Source organism: Manacus candei, unplaced genomic scaffold (genome assembly GCF_025592945.1).
Source record: "Manacus candei isolate 608988 ecotype Guabito, Panama unplaced genomic scaffold, ASM2559294v1 h1tg000293l, whole genome shotgun sequence".
NCBI classification, from domain to species: Eukaryota; Metazoa; Chordata; class Aves; order Passeriformes; family Pipridae; genus Manacus; species Manacus candei.
Window position 1 is genome coordinate 47,148 of NW_026138341.1, and position 22,320 is coordinate 69,467.

Below are 22,320 nucleotides of genomic sequence, written 5' to 3' on the forward strand. Positions count from 1 at the left end.
CATCCTGAATTCAGGGGTTTTTTTAAGGGACAAATCCTCTGAATTTGGGGTTTTCTTAAGAGACAAATCCTGAATTTGGGGGTTTTTAAGAGACAAATCCTTTGAATTTTGTTTTTTTTAGAGATCATCCTGAATTCAGGGGTTTTTAAGGACAAATCTTTTCAATTTGGGGGTTTTTAAGGACAAATCCTCCAAATTTATGCATTTTAAGAGACAAATACCCCGAATTTGGGGTTTTTTTTTAAGAGACTCCTCTGACTGGGGGGGTTTGGAGGCGCAGAACCAGAACCACGCGCTGGGAGCCCAAACCATCCCGGATTCCGGGTCGATTCGTCCCCACTCCCCCCCCCACCCCACTCCCCACGACCCTTCCCCGAGAAACTGAAACCACCAGAGGCGGGAAAATACCGAAAAAAGCTCCTTTTTAACGCACTTCACAAAAGCAGAACAAGGAGGGCCCGGCCGGGGCCGCGCGGGAAGGAGGCTCCGGAATCGGACCGACCGGCCCTCCCCCCACACACTCCCTCCCCCCAAAAAAATAAAAATAATAATAATAATCCTATTCAGACCAAGTCGTCGTGGCAACTACGACCCATTAAATACGGAGGCCCAGGGGCGGCGGGCGCGGGGCGGCCGCCGGTGACGGGTCACACAGAGCGGGAGGGGACGGGGCGGGGGGGGTCCCGGGAGGGAGGGAGGGGGGGAAACGGGACCGTCCCGGGGGTCTGGGGGCTGTGGGGACTCGGGGAGGGGGGGGTTTATCTGTACTGGTAACTCATGCTGTGCTCGTTTCTGCCGTAGCCGCCCTGCGACGCCTGGTAGGAGCTGGGGGGGCCGCTGTAGTTCTGGGAGCCGGGGGAGTTGTAGTTGGACTGGGAGGAGTATCCACCTGTGGAGAGGGAGAGGGAGGGAGGGAGAGGGAGAGGGAGAGCGGGACGGGGAGGAGAGAAGGGGTGGTGGTTACGGTCACGGCGCCGCGCGGAATTCCGGCGGCGCTCCCGCCGGGATGGGAGCTGGCCGAGGCCACGGAGCCCCCGGGGGAGGGGAGGGGGTGCCAATACTGACCTTGCTTACCTTGGTACGAGGAGCCCCCGCCCCCCGAGCCCCCGTAGCCCCCGTGGGAGCCCGAGTTGTAGGAGCCGCCGCCCGAGTAGTTGTTGCCGCCGCGGCCGCTGTTGCCGCTGTAACCTGGGGAGGGGGTGGGAGAGGGGGCACGGTGAGCACGGGCAGGGACCCCCAGCAACCCCCAGCCCTGCTGCCCATCACACCCCACTGCTCTGACCAACCCAAGGGCACTTTAAACCCCCCCAAGACCCCAAAATTCCGGGAGGATTTGGGTGCGAAGGGACCTGCACCCACTGTCTGTCCAGGCAGGGGCCTCTTCCCCCAGCCCAGGGTGCTCCAAGACATGGATGATGGCCTGGGAATGTGCCTGGGCAGCCACCTCCTCTGCCCCTTCTCCTCATCCATCCATTTATCCATCCACTCATCCATCCATCCATCCACCCATCCACTCATCCATCCATCCATCCATCCACTCACCCATCCATCCATCCATCCACTCACCCATCCATCCATCCATCCCTCCATTCATTCCTACATCCATCCATCCATCCATCCATCCATCCATCCATCCATCCATCCACCCATCCATCCATCCACCCAACCATTCACCCATCCATCCACCCATCCATCCCATCCATCCATCCATCCACCCATCCATCCACCCACCCACCCATCCATCCCTCCATCCCTCCCTCCATCCATCCATCCATCCCTCCATCCATCCATCCATCCATCCCTCCATCCATCCACCCATCCATCCATCCCTCCATCCATCCACCCACCCATCCATCCACCCATCCATCCATCCTTTCTTCCATCCACCCACCCTCTCTCCCTCCCTCCCTCTGTCCCTCCCTCCCACCCCCGGGCCGCACTCACTGTATTTGCTCTCGTAGTTGTAGTCGGAGCCGCCGCTGGGCGAGTTGTAGGAGTTGGAGTAGGAGTAGCCGCCGCCGCCGCCGCCCTGCCCGTGGCCGTAGCCCTTCTGCTTGCCCTGCCCGGGGCCGTAGCCGCCGTACTGGCCCTGCCCGTAGGGCTGCTGGCCCTGGTGGGCCGAGTACCCGGAGCCGTAGGAGGCCTTCTGGCCCCCGCCGTGCTGCTGCTTCTTGCCGCCGTGCTTGGGCGGCGCCGGCGCCGTGTACCCGTCGCCGGACTGGTAGTAGGAGCCGTAGCCCGAGGAGCCGCCGCCGCCACCGCCCCCCGAGTTGGAGTGGCCGCCGTTGCTGTAGAACTGGCCTGGACAGAGAGAGGAGGGTCAGGGGACGGAGCACCAATCCTGATCCTGATCCTGATCCCAATCCCACTGCCGCTCCCGATCCCACTGCCGCTCCCGATCCCGATCCCACTGCCACTCCTGATCCCGATCCCACCGCCACTCCTGATCCCACTGCCGCTCCCGATCCTGATCCCACTGCCAATCCCGATCCCACTGCCACTCCTGATCCCACTGCCGCTCCTGATCCCACTGTCACTCCCAATCCTGATCCCACAGCCACTCCTGATCCCGATCCCACTGCCACTCCTGATCCCACTGCCGCTCCCGATCCTGATCCCACTGCCACTCCTGATCCCGATCCCACTGCCGCTCCCGATCCCACTGCCGCTCCCGATCCTGATCCCACTGCCACTCCTGATCCCGATCCCACCGCCACTCCTGATCCCACTGCCGCTCCCGATCCTGATCCCACTGCCAATCCCGATCCCACTGCCACTCCTGATCCCACTGCCGCTCCTGATCCCACTGTCACTCCCAATCCTGATCCCACAGCCACTCCTGATCCCGATCCCACTGCCACTCCTGATCCTGATCCCACTGCCACTCCTGATCCCAATCCCAATCCCGATCCTGATCCCGATCCCACTGCCACTCCTGATCCCACTGCCACTCCTGATCCCACTGCTGCTCCTGATCCCACTGCCGCTCCTGATCCCACTGTCGCTCCCAATCCCAATCCCACTGCCACTCCTGATCCCAATCCCACTGCCACTCCCGATCCTGATCCCACTGCCACTCCTGATCCCGCTGCCAATCCCAATCCCACTGCCACTCCTGGTGTGTGCCGGCACCGGTGAGGGGCAGGATGAGGTCCTGGCACTGCCAGTGCCACATCTGTTGGCCTCACACCGGGGTCCGGCCCCCCCAGAGAGACCCCCCAAGATCCCTGTGACTTCGGCAGGACCCCCAGGATTCCAGCGGGATTCCCATGATTCCAGTGGGATTCCCATCATTCCAGTGGGACCCTCGTGACTCCGGTTGGATCCTCATAATTCCAGTAGGACCTCCATGACTCCGGTGTGAGCCCTGTGACTCCAGTGGGACCCCCGTGACTCCAATGGGACCCCTGTGACTCCGACAGGACCCCCATGATTCCAGCAGGACCCCCGTGATTCCAGCAGGACCCTCGTGATTCCAGTGGGACCCCACAATTCCAGCGGGATTCCCATAATTCCAGTGGGACCCCCATGATTCCAGCAGGACCCTTGTGATTCCAGCAGGACCCCTGTGACTCTGGCAGGACCCCCACGATTCCAGCGGTATTCCCATGATTCCAGTGGGACCCTTGTGATTCCAGTGGGACCCCCATGATTCCAGCAGGACCCCCATGATTCCAGCAGGACCCCCATAATTCCAGTGGGATTCCCATGATTCCAGCAGGATTCCCATAATTCCAGCGGGATTCCCATGATTCCAGCAGGATTCCCATAATTCCAGTGGGATCCCATGATTCCAGCAGGACCCTCGTGATTCCAGTGGGACTACCATGATTCCAGCAGGACCCCCATGATTCCAGCAGGACCCTTGTGATTCCATAATTCCAGCAGGATTCCCATAATTCCAGCGGGATTCCCATGATTCCAGCAGGACCCCCATGACTTCAGTGGGACTCCCGTGATTCCAGCAGGATTCCCATGATTCCAGCAGGACCCCCATGATTCCAGTGGGACCCTTGTGATTCCAGCAGGACCCCTGTGACTCTGGCAGGACCCCCACGATTCCAGCGGTATTCCCATGATTCCAGTGGGACCCTTGTGATTCCAGTGGGACCCCCATGATTCCAGCAGGACCCCCATGATTCCAGCAGGACCCCCATAATTCCAGTGGGATTCCCATGATTCCAGCAGGATTCCCATAATTCCAGCGGGATTCCCATGATTCCAGCAGGATTCCCATAATTCCAGTGGGATCCCATGATTCCAGCAGGACCCTCGTGATTCCAGTGGGACTACCATGATTCCAGCAGGACCCCCATGATTCCAGCAGGACCCTTGTGATTCCATAATTCCAGCAGGATTCCCATAATTCCAGCGGGATTCCCATGATTCCAGCAGGACCCCCATGACTTCAGTGGGACTCCCGTGATTCCAGCAGGATTCCCATGATTCCAGCAGGAACCCCATCCAGCCCCGTCCCAGGGCCCCAGCGCGTCGCTCCCGCGCGTCTCTCGATTCTCCGCAGCGACTCCAAAGCCCAAACTCCATCCAAGCCGAGCCAGGAATGCTCCAAAACAAGGGATAATCCCGTTCCTGGGACGAGGAACGACACCGATGTCCCCGCCTGGGTCTGCAGGAATCCCATGGGAACAAAGACTCCGCAGCTCCACGGTTTATCTTCTGGGAATGGCGGTGATTCCATCCGGGATCGGAGTCAATCCGGGGGTAATTCCACGTGTGGAGGGTTCCACAGCCAAGCTCCCAAAGTGATTCCTTCCCCGCCGAATTCCCGAAATTTGGAGGGTTCCACAGCCAAGCTCCCAAAGTGATTCCTTCCCTGCCCGATTCCTGAACTTTGGGGAGTCCTCGTTCCACAGAAAACTGGGCACGTCCCAAACTAACCTTCCTTTGGAGGAACCAAAGCCACCAGAACCCAACTGACGCCGCAGATCCGGACAGACGGGAGAGATTTGGTCGAGAAGTTGCCCAAGAGTGAAATCCTGTGGGCTTCGCTCCCGGAATTCCGCGTGAAACGACCGGGATGACCCACGGCGGATCCCGGCTCCGCCCCCACGTTCCATGGCTGGGTTGCCCAGAGCCCCTGGAGGCACCTGGATTTTAGTGGGATCCGTTATTTCGGGCTCGTTTCCTCGATTCTCCCCCACGTCCCCCTTTTTCCACGGAGGGTTTTTTATTCCTCTTCCGCAGCAAATCCCGATTTCCTCACATGGACACGAGGCTCCGGAACGAAGTCGCCTCCAGGGCTGCAGCCGGATGTGAGCAGAGTCCCCTGGGGCCATTCCCAGGGGGAAAACGCCCGGATTTGGATCCAGCAGGAGCACTGGGGGCTCCGGAGCGAGGGGGGGGATGATTCCCACCACACAGCTGGAAGTTGAGCTCTCCCCCATCAACGTTCCTGGATTTTTCCCTTCTATCCCAACACTCCTCACAACAAGCACTTACTGTAGCCGGCGGTGGCGGAATTCCCTCCGTAGCCGTAGCTCCCGTACCCGGCCCCTGCAGCGGCACAAAAGGGGGGAATAAATAAAACAGGGATTCGGAGGAGAAAACGTCCCATCTTGCTACAAGAGCCAGAGGGGAGGTCATTCCCAAATGGGGGGGTTTGGGGGAATTCTGGTCCATCCAGGTGCTGTGGATACAATGGCAGAGGGGGATCATTCCCATTTGGGGTGTTCTGGCCCCTCCAGGTGCTCTGGACACAGTTCCAGAGGAGGATCATTCCCATCTGGGATGTTCTGGCCCCTCCAGGTGCTCTGGACACAATGCCAAAGGGGGAGATCAATCCTCCTTATTTTGGGGGGCTCTGGCCCCTCCAGGTGCTCTGGACACAGTTCCAGAGGAGGATCATTTCCATCTGGGATGCTCTGGCCCCTCCAGGTGCTCTGGACACAGTTCCAGAGGAGGATCATTCCCATTTGGGATGTTCTGGCCCCTCCAGGTGCTCTGGACACAGTTCCAGAGGGGGGTTCATTCCCATTTGGGATGTTCTGGCCCGTCTGGGTGCTGGGAACACAATGCCAGAGGGGGATCATTCCTGTTTGGGATGTTCTGGCCCCTCTGGGTGCTCTGGACACAGTTCCAGAGGGGGATCACTCCCGTTTGGGATGTCCTGGCCCCTCCAGGTGCTGCAGACAGGATGCCAGAGGGGGGTATCCCTCCCTGGGGGGGTCTGGCCCTCACCTGTGTTCATGTAGCCGCCGTGGTTGCCGCCGAAGCCGCCCCGGCCTCTCCCGCGGCCCCGGATGTTTCCGCCCCGGCCGCGGCCGCGCATGTTGGGGGGCGGGGGGGCCTCGTTGTGCATGGGGCCCCCCATGCCGAACCCCGGGTTGTGCTGCTGAGGGCACAGAGAGACACAGAGAGGACGGAGGCGTCACCCAGAGCCTCCCAGAACACCTCTGGAAAACCAGAGGGGAACAGCCGGAGCTCCCACCGGCTCCCACCCCGGAGCCGCGGGAGTGGGACCGGGAACTGGGGAGCCCCCGAACCCGGAGGGTGTTCGCCACAAAACCTGAGGGGGTTTGGGATTGCAGGCCCCAAGATCCACCTGTCCCCCCCTGTCTGTACCCCGTTCCCAGCCCCAGGAAGGGATCAGACCCCGGAGCCGCCGACCCCCCGAGCTGCGCCCCAGAGCCGTGCAAGTGGGGATTTACTCACTTTGACTGGGAATTTGGGGCCCCCCCTGGCTGGCACGGGGGCTCTCTTCTTCTTGTTCTGCTCGATGGCCACGGGGGCGTCCGGGAACAGCTTCTCCAGCGCGGCCAGCGCCGCGTAGGCCTTGGCCACCTTCTTGTTCGAGCCGGCGCCTTGGAACTTCTGCCCGTCCACCTCCACCTGGGGAAGGGAGGAAACCGCCCGTGTCAGTGGGAAAGGGCACAAAAGATGGGGCCACTTGGGAAAATGAAGCATTTCTATGGAGCCTACGGGCAATCCCAGAGCTGGGAGCACTCTGGGTGAGGCTGGATGAGGCTGGATGAGGCTCTGCCCCCCAGCCCATTAATGAGCTTTGAAGGGTCTTTCCCAACCCGAACCACTTGGGTTTGAAGGTTTAAACTCCTGGGAAGGTGGGATGAGGCGGCTTCCCAAGCTCTTTTCCCACCCAACCCGCCCTGGATGGGATGACCCGAGCTCCTGGGAAGGGGCTGGAGCCCAGGTGCCCCCTCCTCACCTCCATGACAAAGCGCTTGTCGTGGCTGCCGCCCGTCTCCGAGATCAGCTCGTACTTCAGCCCGCGCCGCTTCTCGTTCAGCTCCATCACGGGGTTCTTCCCGTGCTTTGTCAGGATTGGTCCCTGCTGCTTCACGTTCTGCAAGGGGAGAAGGACGCCTGAACCCCCAGAATGAACCCCCAGCGGGCCCGGAGCTGCTTCTCCCGACACGTCCTGTGGGAAGCGACGCCGCGAAGCCGCGTCTGCCTCGGGTTTTACCCGCGACCCGGAGAACCAACGGTCACCCCCAGGCCGTGTCCCCTCACCCCCCGAGGCCGTGTCCCCACCCCAGGCCGTGTCCCCCCCGCTGTGCTCACCTCGGGGGTCTGATCTGCCGGGGGCGAGGCCGCCGTGGGCGTCGACACCGTTTCGACGACGGGCGGAGGAGCGACGACCACCGGCTTCTGCTCCGTCTCCTCCGCCGACTCGTCACCCTTCCCGGAGTCTTTGCCTTCCACCCCGGTGGGTAACCCCATGTCTTGCAACACCTGGAGAGGCGGAGCGGGGTCAGGGGCCTTGCTCGGCTCCAGGGGCTCCCGCCTGCCCCACCCACCAGACCCCGGCGCTCGGCATTCCCAAATCCCGCGGGCGCTCCCCGAATCCCACGGGCGCGCCTGTCCGTGCCCCCATTTCCAGCCCCACACCTGCCTGTGCCCCCATTTACACCCCTCCCCACCCGGGGCTGAGCTGCTCCCGCCCCATCCTGGGGTTTTCCCGCTCCCCCCCTCACCTTGACGGCCACGTGCAGCTTCGCCGTCTTCTTGGAGGGCCCCGAGGCCTCGAAGGTGCTGCCGTCGATCTCCACGGACATGGTGAAGATGGGGGCGTGCACGGGGCCGGTCTGGGACACCAGCTTGTACTGCAGCCCCGGCTTGAGCTGGTTCAGCTTCATCAGGGCGTTCATGGCCTGCGGCGGCTCCAGCTTCTCCTCTGGGGGAGGAACCCACGCGGCGCTTGGCGGGCGCTCGGCGGCCCGGCAGGACCCAAAATGATCCCCCACCGGCACTTCCCGGGTTTGGACTGGGTGCAACTGGTGATCTTTTATCTCAGGGCGGCCCTGATGGGCCTTTGCCGCTCCCAGACCAGTCTGTTCCCATCCCAGACTAGTTCTGCCAATCTTTCCCAACTCAGAGCAGTTCCCATTAGTCTTTTCCCATTCCAGACCAGTTCCTATTGGTCTGTTCCCATTCCAGACCAGTTCTTATTGGTCTGTTCCCATTCCAGACCAGTTCCCATTGGTCTGTTCCCATTCCAGACCAGTTCTTATTGGTCTGTTCCCATTCCAGACCAGTTCTTATTGGTCTTTTCCCATTCCAGACCAGTTCTTATTGGTCTGTTCCCATTCCAGACCAGTTCTTATTGGTCTTTTCCCATTCCAGACCAGTTCCCATTGGTCTGTTCCCATTCCAGACCAGTTCCTATTGGTCTGTTCCCATTCCAGACCAGTTCCCATTGGTCTTTTCCCATTCCAGACCAGTTCCCATTGGTCTGTTCCCATTCCAGACCAGTTCTTATTGGTCTGTTCCCATTCCAGACCAGTTCCCATTGGTCTGTTCCCATTCCAGACCAGTTCCTATTGGTCTGTTCCCATTCCAGACCAGTTCTTATTGGTCTGTTCCCATTCCAGACCAGTTCCTATTGGTCTGTTCCCATTCCAGACCAGTTCCTATTGGTCTGTTCCCATTCCAGATCAGTTCCCATAGGTCTTTTTCCATCCTAGACCAGTTCCAACCGGTCTTTTCCCATTCCAGACCAATTCCTATTGGTCTTTTCCAATTCAGACCAGTTCCCATCAGTATTTTCTTATCTCAGACCAGTTCCAATCACTCTTTCCCCATTCCAGACCAGTTCCCATTGGTCTTTTCCAATTCCAGACCAGTCCTGACCCATATTTTCCCACTTCAGACCAGCCCTGATCAGTATTTTCTGATCCCAGACCAGTTCCTGGTGGTATTTTCCAATTCCAGACAACTCCTGATCTTTTCCTCCTTGGTCTCAGTTTTACCCAAGCACAAACCTCCCAGTTTCAAGTTATTTTATCAATCCCCTCACCCCTATTTAGAGCCCAAGATCCTGCACCCCTGAGCCCCCATTCCCCCCTGTCTGTGCCCCCATTCCCCCCTGTCTGTGCCCCCATTCCCCCCTGTCTGTGCCCCCATTTCCCCCTGTCTGTGCCCCCATTCCCCTCTATCTGTGCCCCCATTCCCCCCCATCTGTGCCCCCATTCCCCCCTGTCTGTGCCCCCATTCCCCCCTCTCTGTGCCCCCATTCCCCTCTATCTGTGCCCCCATTCCCACCTGTCTGTGCCCCCATTCCCCTCTATCTGTGCCCCCATTCCCCCCTGTCTGTGCCCCCATTCCCCCCTGTCTGTGCCCCCATTCCCCCCTGTCTGTGCCCCCATTCCCCCCTGTCTGTGCCCCCATTCCCCCCTGTCTGTGCCCCCATTCCCACCCCTCTGTGCCCCCATTCCCCCTGTCTGTGCCCCCATTCCCCCCTGTCTGTGCCCCCATTCCCCTCTATCTGTGCCCCCATTCCCTGTGCCCCCATTCCCCCCTGTCTGTGCCCCCATTCCCCCCTGTCTGTGCCCCCATTCCCCTCTATCTGTGCCCCCATTCCCCTCTGTCTGTGCCCCCATTCCCCTGTCTGTGCCCCCATTTTCCCCCATCCATGCCCCCATTCCCACCCATCCATGCCCCCATTCCCTGTGCCCCCATTCCCAGCTGTCTGTGCCCCCATTCCCCCCCATCCATGCCCCCATTCCCACCCCCCCGTGCCCCCATTCCCACCCCTCTGTACCTACCTCTCGTTAACTCAATACCTTTTTTCTGAATCTTCTTCTTCTTCTTGCTGGGGGATTTCTCCTCCCCGTCCTCCTCCATCGGCCTCTTCATGGGGGTCACGGCGTAGGTGGTGCTGGGCGGGATCTGGACTGTGGGGGACCAGCACAAGGAGCCCCTCAAAGCTCTGCTCCCCACCCCGAGCCGGGGGGGAGGTCGGGGGCCATCCCCCCCCCTCCCAGTACGTACCAGTATAGTCGACCGGGTTCTCGTTCTTTGGTTTCTTGGGCATTTTGGAGGGCAGGGGGTCCATGCCCAGGACCTTGTGGAGCTGGCCGAAGGCGGCGAGCCGCAGCGCGTGCTGGGGAGAGGACGGGCCGTCAGCCGGGGGGCCACGGGGGACCCGCCGCCCGCAGCCCCCGCCCGCCCTCACACCGATCCTCAGCCCTCCGCGGGACCCTCTGGATTGACCGATTCTGGGGGGTTTAACCCAAAAATGGGGGCCGTGGGGGGGGGGTGGTGGGGCAAGTCACTCCTCAACACCTGATTCTTTGCTCTGGTTCAGGCCAAGCTCCGCGCCCCGGGAGGGCGGCCCGGGCTCGGCCACCGGCGGCCACGGGGCACTAGTCTACGTTGGCCAACGGGGCCGGGAGCGGCGGGCGAGCCGGGGAATTCCGCAAGGTCTGGAGGTCACACTATACCTGAGCACTCTGTGTGATATCTTCCCTTTGTTGTCTGTCTAGATGCCCAATAGCATCAGTGGCTTCTTTTTCACAAGGGTCATAAATACCAGAACCATCTGAAGGCAGGAAACAAGGAAGATATGCAGAGAATTATCCCGGGGCTCTCTAAAGCCACTAAACTAAAGTCCCTGGGGCGGCACCAACGCTCCGGGAGCGCGGCCGGCCACGATCCGGCCACGATCCGGCCACGATCCGGCGCTCTGGGTGGGACTCCCCGGGCTCGGGACTCCCCGGGCTCGTTTCCAGGGACACTCTGCGGGAAGCTGCTCCCGACCTCTCCGGGAGCCGAGCGGTCCCTCCCTCTCTCTACGAGGCTGAGGTGGCTCTGAGCCGGCGTCCCGAGGGCGGGGACGGTTCCCGGCGCGGCCGGAGCCGGGCCGGACCACGAGGGGCTGCCCGGTCGCCGCGTCACCCCCCGCGCTCCTCCCGGCGCCGCTTCCCGGCGGGAAGGGCGGTGGCCGGGGCGGCTCACCTGGCATGACGATGCCCGAGGCCAGGCACTCCAGCACCCGGCGCAGCGCCTCGCCCGCGCCCATGGGCCGGTTGGCCGTCCCGATGGACTTCTCACACAGCAGCTCCAGCGGCTGCAAGGCAAGGACGGGCGTGAGGGAGGGCACGGGGAGCCCGGGGGAGGGACCCCGGGAGAGGGACCCCGGAAAGGATCCTGGGAGAGGGACCCCAGGAGAGGGACCCTGGGAGAGGGACTCTGGAGGGGGATCCTGGGAGAGGGATCCTGGGAGAGGGACCCTGGAGAGGAATCCTGGGAGAGGGATCCTGGGAGAGGGACTCTGGAGAGGGACTCCAGGGGAGGGACCCCAGAGAGGGATCCTGGGAGAGGGACTCCAGGGGAGGGACCCCAGAGAGGGATCCTGGGTGAGAAATCCTAGAGAGGGACCCCCAAGAGGGATCCTGGGAGAGGGACCTTAGAGAGGGACCCCTGAAAGGGATCCTGGGAGAGGGACCCCAGAGAGGAATCCTGGGTGAGAAATCCTAAAGAGGGAGCCCCAAGAGGGATCCTGGGAGAGGAATCCCGGATAGGGATCCTGGGAGAGGGACCCTGGAGAGGGACTCCAGGGGAGGGATCCCAGAGAGGGATCCTGGGTGAGGAATCCCAGAGAGGGATCCCAGAGAAGGATCCTGGGTGAGGAATCCCAGAGAGGGATCCCAGAGAAGGATCCTGGGAGAGGGACCCTGGAGAGGGACTCCAGGGGAGAGATCCCAGAGAGGGATCCTGGGAGAGGGACCTCAGAGAGGGATCCTGGGAGAGGGACCTCAGAGAGGGATCCTGGGAGAGGGACCTCAGAGAGGGATCCTGGGTGAGGAATCCCAGAGAGGGACCCCAGAGAGGGATCCTGGGACAGGAATCCCAGGAGAGGGACCCTAGAGAGGAATCCCAGAAGAGGGACACCGGAGAGGGATCCTGGGAGAGGAATCCTGGGAGAGGGACCCTGGGAAAAGGACCCAGGAAAGGGACTCCAGGAAAGGGACCCAGCATGGAGCAGCTTCCAGTTCCCAGAGAAGGAGGAGTCAGGCTGTGGAAATCGGGAATTGGTAAAAACAGTTTGATAACAACGTGATTAGATCATTAATATAACGAGCTGATGGCACCAGGCTGTTTGATAACTGGAAAAACAATGGGTTAAGGTGATAATTAATTGATAATTGATAGAACAAGTTGCTAATGTGATCTGAGAACGGCCTGGTTTGATAACCGATAAAATTATTTGATAATTGATAAAACTATTTGATATCATGACTTGATAACTGACAGAAATATTTTGTAATAATGCCATTAAAATAATTGATACTTATTGATAAAACCATTTGATAATGTGACTTGGAAACTTATGGAAATTACTTTGCAATCATGTGATTTGATAATTGATATTTGATAACTGATAAAGCCACTTGCCAACGACAATGGTTTGATAATTCATAAAACAATTTGCTGCTAACGAGATTTTACAGCTGATAAAACCCCCACCAATGGGATTTGATAACTGATAAGATGTTTTGATTGATAATAATGTGGTTTAGCCACTGAGAAAACAACTCAATAATAACGTGGGTTGAGAACTGATAAAGCCATTTGATAATAACAGGAATGAGTAATTGATAAAGCAACTGGATAATGATGTGAGTGGGTAATTAATAAAGCAGTTTGATACCAACCTGAGTGAATAACTGCTAAAGCAATTAATGTGACTGACTACTGATAAGGCAATTAACAATGTGGTGGGTCATTGATAAGGCAATTAAAAATGCAATGGGTCATTGATAAGGCAACTAAAAATGTGGTGGGTCATTGATAAGGCAATTAAAAATGTGATGGGTCATTGATAAGGCCAATAACAATGGGGTGGGTCATTGATAAGGGAATTAAAAATGTGAAGGATAATTGATAAGGCCAATAACAATGTGGTGGGTCATTGATAAGGGAATTAAAAATGCAATGGGTCATTGATAAGGCAACTAAAAATGTGGTGGGTCATTGATAAGGCCACTAAAAATGCAATGAGTCATTGATAAGGCAACTAAAAATGTGAAGGGTCATTGATAAGGCAAATAACAATGTGGTGGGTAATTTATAAGGCAATTAAAAATGAAAAGGGTCATTGATAAGGCAATTAAAAATGCAATGGGTCATTGATAAGGCAATTAAAAATGTGAAGTGTAATTGATAGGGCCAATAACAATGTGGTGGGTCATTGATAAGGCAATTAAAAATGTGAAGGGTAATTGATAAGGCCAATAACAATGTGGTGGGTCATTGATAAGCCAATTAACAATGCGAAGTGTAATTAATAAGCCAATTAACGCCGTGCTGGTGGCTGATTGGCACCGCACAACGCCCGCTCTGCGCCTCTCAGGGCGGACATGTCGCTCGTCCGTAGAAACCTGGGAAAGGGGCCGTGCCTTGGAAACTTGGGAAAGAGGAGAGCTGACCTTCAGCTGGGAGAAACGCTGGCAGCCCCCCTCCCACCCCGGGAAAGGGAGAAGGGAGGGAATTACCCATCCTCGGAGCGGGGCCCAGGTGGGGACGCGGGTGCAGAGGTCCCGCAGCACTCGGATCACGATGACGCACGACTTCAGCCCGTTGGCCCTGGCCTGGAAGCGGAACCGAAACCACAGAGGGATTCACCGAGCGCGCCCGCCCGCGCCGCGCCGTCCAGTCCCTCTCCAGGTGCTGCTTTGCCGAGGGGAAAGCCGGAGGAGCTCCGCGCCCGGAGCCGCGCCCGGAGCCGCCGAGGGCACGGCCGGGCCGAGCCGAGGGCACGGCCACGCCGAGGGCACGGCCACGCCGACCTGACTCCTCACACAAAGCAGCAGCTCCGCGGCTGCTCCGTACCAAAATAAAATAAAAAAAAAAAAGGCTCCTAAAGTGTCACCGCGGCGCCTCTTTAGCAGCTGTGCCGCCCACAGCCGCTAAGTCCGGCACCTCCGAGCGGCCACTCCGGCTCCGAAAAACACTCAGCCCCTTAAAAGAGTTTACCAATGTTTCTACTTAAAGATAAATATAAGAACAAAATGCAAACCTGGAACCACTTGGCGTGGCGCAGAGACGCCAAGGCAGCAAGGCATTTCTGCCTGTCCAGAACGTCCGGGGAGTCGGTGACTGAGAGCGTTTCTAGTCGTGGATGGAATAAGAAGACAAGGCACGGTTTGACCAAGGGGCTTCTGTCGGGCCGAGGGGGAGGAGGCAGCATCCTAACGGGCAGCTGAGGCTCCCCAAGAATCCTGCCGGGATGCCGGGAGCGGGAGGGGAGGAAGGGGCTGCGGCGCTGCCGCCGCGCGGCCTCGCCCGGGGGGGGCGGCTGCAGAGAGGGGGGGGAAGCTCAATTCCCAGGGATGGATGGGCTCTGGGAAGAGGAGGAGGAGGAGGAGGCAGGAGGAAGAGGAGGAGAAGAAAGAGGAGGAGAAGGTAGGAGGAGGAGGAGCGAGAGGCTCGGTGGAGGGGACAGAGATCCCTGCCGGCTGGAGAGGCGGCAGCGAGGCCGGGAGGGGTCACCGGGGGGGAATTTAAGGTGCGTGACCCCCGGCTCTGCGCCCGGAGCGTGGGCGGGAGGGGAGGGGATCCAGGGAACCCTCCGCCCGGAAGGATGGCTGCCCCGGCCCCGGCCCGCGACAGAGAACGTCCTGTTGGTCAAAGGTCCAGCGTCCCTAAAATCGACAAACTAGAAGGCTCGGAGACGAGGTCAGAGATCAACACCAGAGATCAACAGTCAAGAGCACAACGAGGGCCCCGGTCTGTGCTGCAGCAAAACTGAGGAAGGGCCTGAAAGTCGCCCGAAGCTGCTGGAGATCAGGGTTTTAGATAAGGCTAGTGCGGAGCGGGGGACCCGCCGGCCCTACGGAGCCCATCGGAATCGGAGCGAACAACCGGCGGCTGCCCGGGAATTGTTGACCCCAAAGGGAATTTGGAGGAGCTAACTTTATCCAAAACTCTGCATCGCTTTCCGGAGAACTGAACCTGAGGTGCTGGGAGAGCCGCGGGAGGGGCCCCGAGCACACCCGTGGTTCTGCTGCAACACACACCGGGGGGACATCCCGGAACATCCCCGGTTCATGGACATGCAACTCCTCGGACAAGAAGCCTTCGAGAGGGTGGTGGTGGTTTTTTTTTTGGGGGGGTTTTTTTTTTTTTTTTTAAACAAATCCGCTTTTTTATTTTCATGTCACTGCACTGACATGGCCGGGGACAAACCACGAGTAAATACAACGAGATGATGGATTAGTGAACTGAAGGCCCAAGTGGAACCAAAACGAAGGATAAAATAATAACGGTACTCGGAAAAAAATAAATAAATAAATAAATAAATAAATAAAAAACCCAAAAGAGCAAACTCCCACGTGAAAGGTGCTCCTCAGCTTCGGAGCGCTCGGCCCGGACAAACCGCAACCGGGGGTCGCGATGAGGTTGGCGGAACTAAGGAGTTTTTCGGCTGGAATTTGGCCCAGAGGGAGCTGCCGGGCTCCGGCCTGAAGCTGAAGAGCACGCTTTCCCGGTGCTCCGCCGCGCCCTGCCGGGCCCGGGCCGGCCGTACCTCCGGCCAGCTGCTTCTCCAGCTCCTCCCGGACCACGGGCGACGTCAGGTGGATGGTGAGGCTCAGCGGGGGCTCCTTCGTGTTCTTGATGACGATGGCGGCGTCGCCCACCGACTGGATGACCTCGTACTTGTCCTCGGTGATCGCCTGCAACGCCACGGCCCCGCTCAGCTCCCGAGCCGGGGAGACTGCCCGCGGCCCTGCCCGGCCAAAGCCCAGCGCCCGGAGCAGCCTGGAGCAGCCTGGAGCAGCCTGGAGCAGCCTGGAGCTGCAGGAGGTGTCTGCCCGCCCACGGCAGAGGGTTGGAGATCCCTGGGCATGCAGGAGCCTTGAGGTCCCCTCCAAGCCAAACCATTCCATGATTCCATGGCTCTGGAGCACCTCTGCTCCAGGGACGGGCTGGGAGAGATGGGGGTGTTCAACTGGAGAAGGGAAGGCCCCAGGGAGACCTTAGAGCCCCTCCTGGGGGGAGCCTAAAGCTCTGCCTAAAGGGGCTCCAAGAGAGCTGGGAAGGGACTTTGGGCAAGGGCCTGGAGGGACAGGACCAGGGGGAATGGCTTCCCACTGCCAGAGGGCGGGGTTAGATGGGACACTGGGAAGGAATTCCTCCCTGTGAGGGTGGTGAGGGGCTGGGCTGGGGCTTCCCAGAGAAGCTGTGGCTGCCCCATCCCTGGAAGTGTCAAAGGCCAGGTTGGACGGGGCTTGGAGCAACCTGGGATAGCGCAGGGTGTGCTGGTGGAAGGGGCGGGATGGGATGAGCTCCAAGGCCCCTTCCAACCCAAACCATTCCTGATTAATGAGAAGTTCGTTTAACAATCCCAAAGAACCTCTGAAAGCGACTTTCCCGAGCCGGAAGGCGGGCACCGGAGCGACCCCAAAGGAATTCCGGCGGCCCCACTCACCGCCAGCTGCACCCCCAGGTTGTCGGCGACCTTCTCCAGGAGCTTGGCCGTGGGTTTGTCTTTGCACAGCAGGACCAGCTCCAGGTCCAGGTCCCCCTTGAGCAGGAGGCCTTTGGCCACCAGCCCCACGCGCATCACGCCCCGCAGGGTCCTCGTCAGCTGCTCCGTGGCCTTCTGATCCCTGAAAACACGCGGCATGCGCTCAAACCCCACGGAATGCGCCACCACACCCGACCTAAGGGACGGATCCACGGGGATTCACCCGGGATGGATCTACCACACCTGCCCCAAACAGTCATCAGTTAATTCCCCCCAATCCCACAGCCAGGGAAAACAACTTCCCCCCCCGATTTTCAGGGATGCCGGCGGCGCCCTTCGCTCCTCACCCTCCTTCCCTGTTCTCCTCACCCTCCTTCCTTGTTCTCCTCACCCTCCTTCCTTGTTCTCCTCACCCTCCTTCCTTGTTCTCCTCACCCTCCTTCCCTGTTCTCCTCACCCTCCTTCCCTGTTCTCCTCACCCTCCTTCCCTGTTCTCCTCACCCTCCTTTCCTTCCCTGTTCTCCTCACCCTCCTTCCCTGTTCTCCTCATCCTCCTTCCCTGTTCTCCTCACCCTCCTTCCCTGTTCTCCTCACCCTCCTTCCTTGTTCTCCTCACTCTCCTTCCCTGTTCTCCTCACCCTCCTTCCCTGTTCTCCTCACCCTCCTTCCCTGTTCTCCTCACCCTCCTTTCCTTCCCTGTTCTCCTCACCCTCCTTCCCTGTTCTCCTCACCCTCCTTCCCTGTTCTCCTCACCCTCCTTCCTTGTTCTCCTCCTCGGCCGCCGTCTCCATGGACTCCGACTCCGGCTGCTCCCCGCTGACTTTCTCCTGCTCGTCGATCCAGTCGGAGACGGCTTTGAGCGCTCGCTCCGTGTGGGAAACCATGTTCTGCACTGCCTCCAGCTCCTCCTGCGTGGGGTACACGGCCGAGTGCTTGGCCATCACGTGCCGGTCGTCGTTGACGAAGATCCGCATCGGGCGCTGCCAAGGGACGAGTTCGGGACAACTCAGGGGTGCCCCGGGATACAAATGCCCTTCCAATGGGTGGGAATCCCCCCCATCTCTTACCATTTTTGCTTCCCGACGTCCCTCCGAGCGTTCCAGAGGCGTTTATGTGTACTTTTCCAGCGGGGAGACCGTGGCGGCACCACGGCGTTGCGGGAGCTGGAAGGGACGGGGAGCCGGGTGAGCGGGGCCAGGGAGCGGGAACGGCCATTCCGGGGCTGCCAACTCCCAGCCCACAGCCCGGGCTTCTGCTCCCAAGGATTTGTATCCCTGAGAGCCGGAGGGTGCCCCCAGAAAGCTTCCAGAGGGTTCGGTGCCCTACGGGGCACAGACACCCCTCTGAGGGTCCAATCCCTTATTCCCTCTTATTCCCAAGAGGTTTTCCAACGAAACGGGATTTTCCCTAAAGCTCCTGCTCCCGTCCCCAAACCAGACAGAACCCCCTGCTGCCCCAGGATGGCTAATTAATTAATGAACCAAATGAGGGAAGAGTCGGCTGTGCCTCTCCTCCTGCTCCTCACACAGGGATCCCAGCACAGATCCCTCTGCCAGATCCACAGGCAGATCCCAGCACAGATCCCTCTGCCACATCCACAGGCAGATCCCAGCACAGATCCCTCTGCCACATCCAGGGGCAGATCCCAGCACAGATCCCTCTGCCACATCCAGGGGCAGATCCCAGCATGGATCCCTCTGCCACATACAGGGGCACTTTCCAACACGGATCCCTCTGCCAGATCCAGGGGCAGATCCCAGCATGGATCCCTCTGCCAGATCCAGGGGCAGATCCCAGCATGGATCCCTCTGCCACATCCAGGGGCAGATCCCAGCATGGATCCCTCTGTCACATCCACAGGCAGATCCCAGCACAGATCCCTCTGCCAGATCCAGGGGCAGATCCCAGCACGGATCCCTCTGCCACATCCACAGGTAGATCCCAGCATGGATCCCTCTGCCACATCCAGGGGCAGATCCCAGCATGGATCCCTCTGCCACATCCAGGGGCAGATCCCAGCATGGATCCATCTGCCACATCCAGGGGCAGATCCCAGCACGGATCCCTCTGGCACATCCCTGGTTTTACCCCAAATCCATTTCACAGCCCCAAAGTCGCCTCGTTGGCTGTTAATTAAGACACAACCCAAGTCCAGAGGCTGCATCCAGTCTCTTCCCTGAGTTTACCCGGAGGAAGCTCCAGGATAAACCCCGAGCAGCAAATCCGGGCGGGAAGTCAGCGCCGAAACCTCATAAAATTCAACAGATTCAGCCCAAATGACCCCAAATTCCTGCCTGAGGAGCCGCTTTGGGAGGGAACCACCCCCAGCCGGGGCAGCAGAGCCTTTTGTTCCGATTCCAGCGCTTTGTTCCTCGGAGCAGAGGAACGTCTGGATCCTGGGATTGCCCCGGACTCCGCCTCGTGCCCGCCGGGATCAGCTCCGGCATCATTCCCACGAGGCCAGGCTGAGGATCAGCACCTGCCCCATCCAGGGCTGTTAATTGGACCCAATAAAGTTAATTAAAGTCCTGATTTCCCCCCTGCCCAGCCCCGCAACACCCGCCGGCTCTGGGTTACTCCAAGGATTGGGAAGTGCCGTGGAAAAGCGCCGGAAAACGCCGGCCCTCGGCACTTGAGGATGATGAAGATCATCCTCCTTCGCCTCCACCAGTTGCTCCACTTCCTTCTACCACCAAACCCCATCAAACCCACCTGGTGACTCCAAATCCCACCTGGAGAGGGTGGATCCCGCCTGCGTTATCCCAGTGCTCCCAACCGAACCCCCTTCCCTTTTCCGGGACCTTCCCTCGCCCCCAAACCAGACTCCTCGGCCTTTTCCCACTGGAATCTCCCCCAGATGGAGAGATGGGCCACCCAAAGCTGGGGCTCAAAACTAGCCATAGGAAAAAAAAACCCGGGAAAACTCATTCCCTGGAGCCGCTGCCGCATGGATTCCACACCAAGGAAACCCCCCCCAGATCCCAATCCTGCCAGTTCGTCCACAGGACGATCCAACAGCGGGATCAGTTTGGATCCAACCGTAATTAACCCCAGCCTGGCACCAGCCGAGCTGGGAGAGCTGTTCCCAAGGATCCACACGGCATCTCCCGGCGTTTCCAGCGCCTCCCGCTCCAGGCTGGCCCCAAAGGCCCCGCTCTGGACACACGTTACTGTCCTTAAAACCCCCTCCAGGCCCTGTAGGGAAAGGGTAGGAATTCCAGCAGGCTGGTCCTACGGTCAGAAACACCCCAACAGCCCCCCAGGGGTCCTGGGACGGGTGTTATCCCGTTATCCCCCTTCCGGGAGCTGATGCCGCAGCACCGCTGGAGTCGCATCTCTTGGGGAAAAGAACCCCGGGATCAGTTAAACCAGGACCCCGATCCTGCCCTGGAGATCCAGCAGGAGAAACTCTGGAATTCCACCTGCCTGGAGTTCTGCCTGCCTCGCTCTCCCCCCTCCTCTGCTCCCACCCCCAGCGGGGATCCACCAAATTCCCGCTTGGATGGAGCCTCCTGAGCGACCTGACCCTCCCAGACGTGGGGTTGGGAGGATGGAGGAGAGAAAAGGCTGGAATTTCTGCCCGAAATACGGGAAAGTCCGGCACAGGCGAAGCTGTGTTTGGGTTTTAGGGAAGAATTGGTCACTTTTATCCATGTTTTGGTACCTGCCCGGGAGGGAACCCTCGCAGGGGACGATCCGATCCGGGGGCCTGGATTCCAGCGGGAATCCCGGAGCGAGGGGGGGAGGACGAGGCCATGGAGAAGGGATTGTTCTGTTCCTAAACCATCCCCAAACAGAGCAGCCACGGATAACAGGCTGGAACAGCGGGAATTGTGAGGGAGCAGAGGGGGAGGCTGGGAAGAACCGCGGGGAGGAGAGCGGGATCCCGGCCCTGAGGGGGGAGAGGGCCCTCAAATTCCCTCCAAAGGGGACGGTCCGACCCCAATTTCCAGCCTGTGACGGGGTGGGCTGCGGGGGGAAGAGGTGGGATGATCCCATCTCCTCTGTGACCCACCCCACACACACACCTCTCACCCCAGGGGTGGCTGAAGGGGTCAGGAAAGGAGCAGCCCCACTCAAAACCCCTCCAGGGACCCCCAACCCCAACCCCACACGTGTGCGGGGCCCCGAAGGAGCCCGGGGAGTGAGGAGGGGGACAGGGGGTGAGGAGGGGGACAGGGGGGATGGAAGGGGTGAGGAGGGAGCACAGGGGGGATGCAGGAGGTAAGGAGGGGGCGCAGGGGAGATGCAGGGAGGATGCAGGGCTGAGGAGGGAGCTCAGGGGGGATGCAGGAGGTGAGGAGGGGGCGCAGGGGAGATGCAGGGAGGATGCAGGGCTGAGGAGGGAGCTCAGGGGGGATGGACGGGGTGAGGAGGGGGCGCAGGGGGGATGCAGGAAGGATGCAGGGGGTGAGGAGGGAGCTCAGGGGGGATGCAGGAGGTGAGGAGGGGGCGCAGGGGAGATGCAGGGAGGATGCAGGGCTGAGGAGGGAGCTCAGGGGGGATGGACGGGGTGAGGAGGGGGCGCAGGGGGGATGCAGGAAGGATGCAGGGGGTGAGGAGGGGGCGCAGGCGGTGGGTGAGGAGGGGGCGCGGAGGGTGAGGAGGGGGCGCGGGGGCCGCCGGGCGCTGCCGCCATTTGCAAACGCGGCGCGAACAAAAGCGGCGGCGGCGGCGGGCAGCGAGGGGGCTCGGGGGGGAGCCCCGTGAGACCCCCGCGCTCCCTCCGGCTCGGCGCGCCCCCGCCCCGTCCCTCGGGGCGGCCGCCGAGGGGGGTCCGTGAGGGGGCCCGGCCCGCGCCCCCCGCCCTCCCCTCACTCACCGCCGCCATTTTGTCTGCACACAATGGGCCGGGCGGGAGGGAGGGGACACGGCGGGGGCCGGGTCACCGCGTCCCGCCGCCCCCCCCGCCCGCCTCATTCTCCCCCATACACCCCGGCTCCTCCCGCCCCGGCACCGCCCCCGCCCGGCCCGGCCCGGCCCGCCCGGCCCGGCGCCTTCTCCCTCCCCAATCCCCGCGCGGCGCGGGCACGGCTCTTACCGGGGGCGGTGCTTCGGGGGCGCGGCCCGGCCCGGCCCGGCCGGCGGGGGCCCGGGAGGGGCCGGAGGGGCCGGAGCGGGGCCGGGAGCGGGGCCGGAGCGGGGCCGGAGCGGGGCCGGAGCGGCGGCGCCGGGACTGCGGCGGGGGCGGGGCCGCCGCCGCTGGGGGGCGCGCGCGCGCCGGGGAGGGGGGCGGGGCCACCGGAGGAGCGCGGCGGGCGCGGGCCAATGGGAGAGCGCGGAGGGGGCTGACGGACAGGGGGCGGAGTTAATGGGAGGGGGTGGAGGGAGGGTGATGGACAGGGAGAAGGGGCGGGGCCGAGGAGGGGGCGGAGGGCTCGGACCAATGGGAGAGGGCGGAGCGGAGTGATGGGCAGGAGGCGGCGCCAATGGGAGGGGGCGGAGGGAGGGTGGTGTGCGGGGGGCGGGGCCGAGAGCGGTGGCGGGAACGGGCCGGTGCGGGGGGGGGGGGCGGCCCGAGGGGACACACGTGAGGGGACACACGTGAGGGGACCCTGAGGGGACACACCTGAGGGGACACACCTGAGGGG

The 22,320-nt window shown here is 60.7% G+C and overlaps 1 protein-coding gene and 1 long non-coding RNA gene across 7 annotated transcripts; one reads left to right on the forward strand and one right to left on the reverse strand.

The window, feature by feature from the left end:
* Positions 1-405: 405 nt before the first annotated feature.
* ILF3 (interleukin enhancer binding factor 3) lies at positions 406-21,907 on the reverse strand. Of its 6 annotated transcripts, none has more exons than XM_051775372.1 (20): positions 21,771-21,907; positions 17,797-17,892; positions 17,483-17,709; positions 16,691-16,871; positions 15,788-15,935; positions 14,279-14,370; positions 13,755-13,850; positions 11,215-11,326; positions 10,701-10,798; positions 10,249-10,360; positions 10,041-10,151; positions 7,953-8,152; positions 7,540-7,710; positions 7,184-7,321; positions 6,673-6,849; positions 6,199-6,349; positions 5,461-5,514; positions 1,945-2,301; positions 1,066-1,188; positions 406-889 (listed from the first exon to the last, which is right to left on the reverse strand). In XM_051775372.1, the coding sequence occupies exons 2-20, from the start codon at positions 17,797-17,799 to the stop codon at positions 759-761; spliced, it is 2,682 nt and encodes an 893-aa protein (XP_051631332.1). In that variant the 5' UTR covers positions 17,800-17,892; positions 21,771-21,907; the 3' UTR covers positions 406-758. The 6 variants fall into 6 exon arrangements, with proteins under 6 accessions (XP_051631332.1, XP_051631333.1, XP_051631331.1 ...); XM_051775373.1 differs by having other exon boundaries at positions 1,075-1,188; positions 6,199-6,352; XM_051775371.1 differs by having other exon boundaries at positions 6,199-6,352.
* On the forward strand, positions 13,259-13,471 carry LOC127464917 (uncharacterized). The gene is made up of 2 exons (XR_007901698.1): positions 13,259-13,384; positions 13,415-13,471. It is a non-coding gene; the product is annotated as an uncharacterized LOC127464917 (long non-coding RNA).
* Positions 21,908-22,320: the final 413 nt, after the last annotated feature.